Source organism: Elaeis guineensis, chromosome 1 (assembly GCF_000442705.2).
Source record: "Elaeis guineensis isolate ETL-2024a chromosome 1, EG11, whole genome shotgun sequence".
Classification (NCBI taxonomy): domain Eukaryota; kingdom Viridiplantae; phylum Streptophyta; class Magnoliopsida; order Arecales; family Arecaceae; genus Elaeis; species Elaeis guineensis.
In genome coordinates, this window is record NC_025993.2 from 179,767,461 (window position 1) to 179,772,065 (window position 4,605).

At 39.3% G+C, this 4,605-nt stretch overlaps 1 protein-coding gene across 1 annotated transcript; it reads right to left on the minus strand.

The window, feature by feature from the left end:
- Positions 1 to 3,089: 3,089 nt before the first annotated feature.
- Positions 3,090 to 4,340, minus strand: LOC105039898 (GATA transcription factor 15). Its single transcript, XM_010916215.3, has 3 exons — positions 3,941 to 4,340; positions 3,722 to 3,838; positions 3,090 to 3,605 (listed from the first exon to the last, which is right to left on the minus strand). Exons 1-3 carry the CDS (start codon positions 3,959 to 3,961, stop codon positions 3,282 to 3,284), a joined length of 462 nt encoding a protein of 153 aa, XP_010914517.1. The 5' UTR covers positions 3,962 to 4,340; the 3' UTR covers positions 3,090 to 3,281.
- Between the last annotated feature and the right edge of the window lie 265 nt (positions 4,341 to 4,605).

Below are 4,605 nucleotides of genomic sequence, written 5' to 3' on the forward strand. Positions count from 1 at the left end.
AATGTGGACCGAATCTGGAGACATCAAATCCTAACAAGCACCGCTCTCCATCTTTATAGGAACCTCACAATGATCTCCACATGTATATTAGAGTTTGTATTGTAAATGTGAGAAGAATGACAAAATTAAAATTCTAAGGTTAGAATTGTTCTAATTGGCAGGATATGCAGCCATATGGTCAGTGCATGCAGTTTGTTTTGAATATCCGGAATTTGGCACAAAGGAAGTTCAACATGGGATCATAGAGTAAAAATTCTAGGCATAATTCTCTGTTTAATTTCATTTTAGGAGTGTTTAGCCAGTTTTCAGAGGTTTCAGTCTGTATCTTTTGCGTCAAAGAAAGATTAATCTTCTTTCGCGATGTTGACCATTGGATCGTGCCACTCACAGATCTCAAAGCATTTCGAACTCCATTCATTCATCTGCCTGCACATATCTCAAAGCAGCTTTCATGTGACTCAATGGTGGATTCACGCAAAGAAAGGGGAATTGTTCTTTCGTGCAAAAGATACAACCCATCCATTTTCAGAGGTCTGAGGGCTTCTTTTCACTTAGCTTTAAAGGGGATCTATCATAAAATTTAAACTGTTAATCTTGCACCTTTTCTTTTGCTGACGGGGCTGCTTACCGCATGTGGTGTTGCCTTGCCAGGAAACAACCAGGAAATTTTCATGTCTTACATGGTGAACATCAGCAAACATATAATTATAATATTCAAAAGGTTTTAGAAAACTTTTTTTCCCCAATGTATAACTCGATGTGATGCAGGAGTTTGTTAGAGGAGGCTGCTGGTACCGATCATATTGCTACCCACAACTTCATCTCAGAAGGTTCATCTACCAGGCACCTCTACTCATTATTTGTGGAAGGTGATATACAAGGTGAGGAAGATTTCGCGCACACACACACACACAAAAAGAAAAGAAAAAAAAAAAGAACTTTCCTAATCATATTGTTTCAAGTTGAGCAGATAATTGCCTACTTTAAGATACTAAATGTAAGATGATGTTGTCGGGAATACAACTGATTGCCCATCTCAGGTATGTCATGGCTGTGTGGAAACTTTGCAAACAAGTAGGAATTTTGTTATTAATGGTGTTTTGGTGCATTGAGCACAGCTAAGCTCTTATTACGGATGCTGCAGGCCTTGAAACAAGTTGATGCAAGGTCAAGGCTGTGGAAAGCCATGCCTTAAGACAGATTAGTGGTAGCTTGTAGCTGGGATTTTCTGTAAAACTGAATTGGAATTCTTCAATTTAATGAGCTTTGAGCCTCATTGTTTATTTATTTATTTTCTACAGAGAGCCATGGTTTTTATTTTTTGATCAACGACAGGTAAATGGGTGGTGCCATCTTGATTTTGATTTTGCTTTGAAGAATGTGGGACTGGTTTGATTATTTACACTTCTTCAATTTCTTGTGTTCTGTTTTCGAAAACAGAAATATAATGTTAGGATTTTTTTTAAAAAGAAAACTTTGCTGCAGTTTTATTATTTCTTAAAAAATTCCAGATCTTTAGAAAAAAATTAAAGGAATAAAAGAAAAAAAAGAGTGGCAGCAACTGAAGAGGCTAATTCATATCAGCTTGTTTCATTTCTGAGTTAATAGCTACCTAACAAGGGTCAGATATGTACAGTAAGTTGCATCAGCATGACAGTCAATTGTATTTGATGTTTATAGATTTTCTCTCAATTGATCTCTTATTTGTCCCTCGATTCTGTTGCCTTGACGTAGCAATCGACTGCCTAAATTCTAAATAAAAACTAAAAAGCGATCTTTCCATCTTGAAACACAATTTAATGAAATTGCATTTGCCTTCATCTCTGTATCTTCTAATATAACAAATTCTAAGATTCAGATGCAAATTTATTTATATAATTAACTAGGAATAATACATAACAAATATTTGAAGAACAACTTGATGAACACGGACAAGGATGAGGAAGAATATTGGGTCTCATAACCATAGAAAATAAAGAGTTCTGATGCACTTTTGAGTTAATTGGTTGATTATGGTGATATGATCGGAGAGAAGAAAATTGGTGGTGATTCAAAATGTTATAAATTGGTGGTTTAGTGGTTTACATAAGTTTAATTTGACTCACTAAATCAATCCTCTTTATCTTAACGACAGTTTCTTATTTTAATAGACTCTTCCTATCCATACGAGTACGCATGAAAGTAAGGTGTACGCCAATTTGCATAAGCACTTTCTGTTTAGTAAGAGCCCCTTTTTCACTCCCATTATTTCTAACTTTCTACATTTTAACCTTAAATCTTTCAACCAAAGCATTCTTGATAAACGTGTGAGTACTTTGGTTACCCTTTAGTTAGTTAAAACTCAAACCAGGAAGCCAACGAATCCAGAATCTCTCTTGAAGCAAGTCCAAGGAAAGAGATTGCCAACATAAAAGACAACTGCCTTCCCTCTAAAGAAAGGACACAACAAGATATGTTATAAAATCATCATCCATCAAATGGTCCACTAATCATTTTATTATGATCATAATGCCACCTTCCTGGAGACAAACGATCAAGACTCACCATTAACCAACTGGTGCATAACCTAAGAAATCTTGGCAGAGATTTACAAATAAAGCACCTGATGATTGAGGCCCCCTCTTTGATCACCACAATTGTTTAGGCCCTCCCAAATCCATCAGTCAAAAGCTTCTCATGGCCTAAGCTTAGTGGTACTACTGACAGTTGCAGCCCTTTCCAAGAACAAACCCCCGATCACTCACAGGACATTTCTCTATTCTAATCATAACACCCCATAACAAATTACAAAGTCTACCAACATATACGGCATCCATTACAGAAGATTCGGAGTACACAAACAATTACATGTCAGCCAATATTTTAGCAACCAATCAATAGATTTTCCTTCCCCCACCCCCCAACGGTAACAGCTAATCAATAGATATTACTTGTCTCAAAGATTAAGATGCTTGCAACGACAAACCAACTAAAGATTATGAAACTACAAATAACTCAATCAAAACATTCATTCACACGGTGCCTAAAGGAGTCCATCAGGAAAGAAAATAGTAACTACGGTGAGTGTAACACCAAGATCAAAACCAATAGAAAAGCAAACAAAATTCTCCATTTATGGTGACATTATACATTAGAACAGGGATGACATTATACTTGATTGCACACCCCCCGTCCCTTCCTTCTTAAAACAAAGAAAAGAAACACAAAAAGAAGACCAACATCCAAAACTTTCTTTTCTTGTTCTCTACACTACGAACGAGGACTAATATAACAAAATAAAGCTAGGCATAGAGGAATCCAGAGGAGAGAGCCATCAAAAGCACAGCAGCCTGCTCCACTTCTCCCATCCTTCTCCTCTTCCTCTCAAGCGTAGATCTCCTCTTCACCAACACCTCGCTTCCCAAACCCAACATCCTAAGCTTCACCGAGACCCCACCCAACTCTTTGGTCGTGGTGGTGGTTCTGCTGCTGCTGCTGCTGCTGCCGCTGCCGCTGCCGCCATCGTCCTCTCTCTTCTGCTTCCTTTCTCTTCTTTCCCCTTCCTTGTGCCCCAGCGCTGCCCTCCTGTTCTTCCGGTAGCGAATCCCACAGGCGTTGCAGAGCGACTGCGATGAGAAGTAACGGCACAAGCAAACAGCAAGAGATCAGATCGAGAGCCCTCACCAAATGAATTAAAATCGAATTCTCCGAGTGTATTAGGGTTTAGATCGATCTATGGTACCTTAGGGCCCGAGGGGCCGCCTCGCCAAAGAGGCGTCTTGGTAGTCCGGCAATCCGCGCAGCTCTTCAGCTCCCCTGAACTCTCTCTGCCACTACTCAGATCTATAGATCCGGTTTCCTGAAGCCAAATCAAAAGAAGAAACAGATCAGCTAACTGAAATCAGTTAAAAATCAAAAGAAAACAGACATCAAAATGGAATCAATCGATCCAAGATCTCACCTTTTCTCCTAACAGATCCATCCCTCGTCCCAAAATTGCTCTTTCTCAAAGATCTGAAAAAGAAGGCAACTTTGGATTATGGAATCGAGAGATTGAAGGAAAAATAGGCTCCAAAATGGCTACTTCCTCCCAGATCTGATGCAGGGCTTGGCGCCGAAAAACAAAACCTCACTCCAACTCACTCTCTTCGCGAGATCTTCGATCCCAGCTTATTTGACAGAGAAAAAGTAGGGATCTTCGAAGAACACGAGAGATAAGAGAAAAGGCCGCCGGTAAAGAACAAAACCTCACTCCCTTTCACTAACCTCTGTGAGATCTTTGATCTCTTCTCGATTTCATGAGAAAATGGAAAAAAACTTGGAAGCTTAGAGAGTGAACGAGAGAGAGAGAGCAAAGAGATGAGAGGGAAATCCAGAGAGAGAGAGAGAGGAATGGAGGGAAACGGTAAGGCGTGGAGGGAACGAGGGAAAAAATAGGAGCAGCGGAATAAGGGAGAAAAAGATCCAATTATTTAGTCTATAATAAAATATAATTACTAAAAATGCCACTGAATTAGATTTAATTGATAATTAAATTAAAGGCTTGGGGACCAAGCTTCTGCGGGCGCGGTGCAGCCTTTCTTTATCTGCTCGTGCGGGCGCGAGTTACCGTATCAACCGACATAG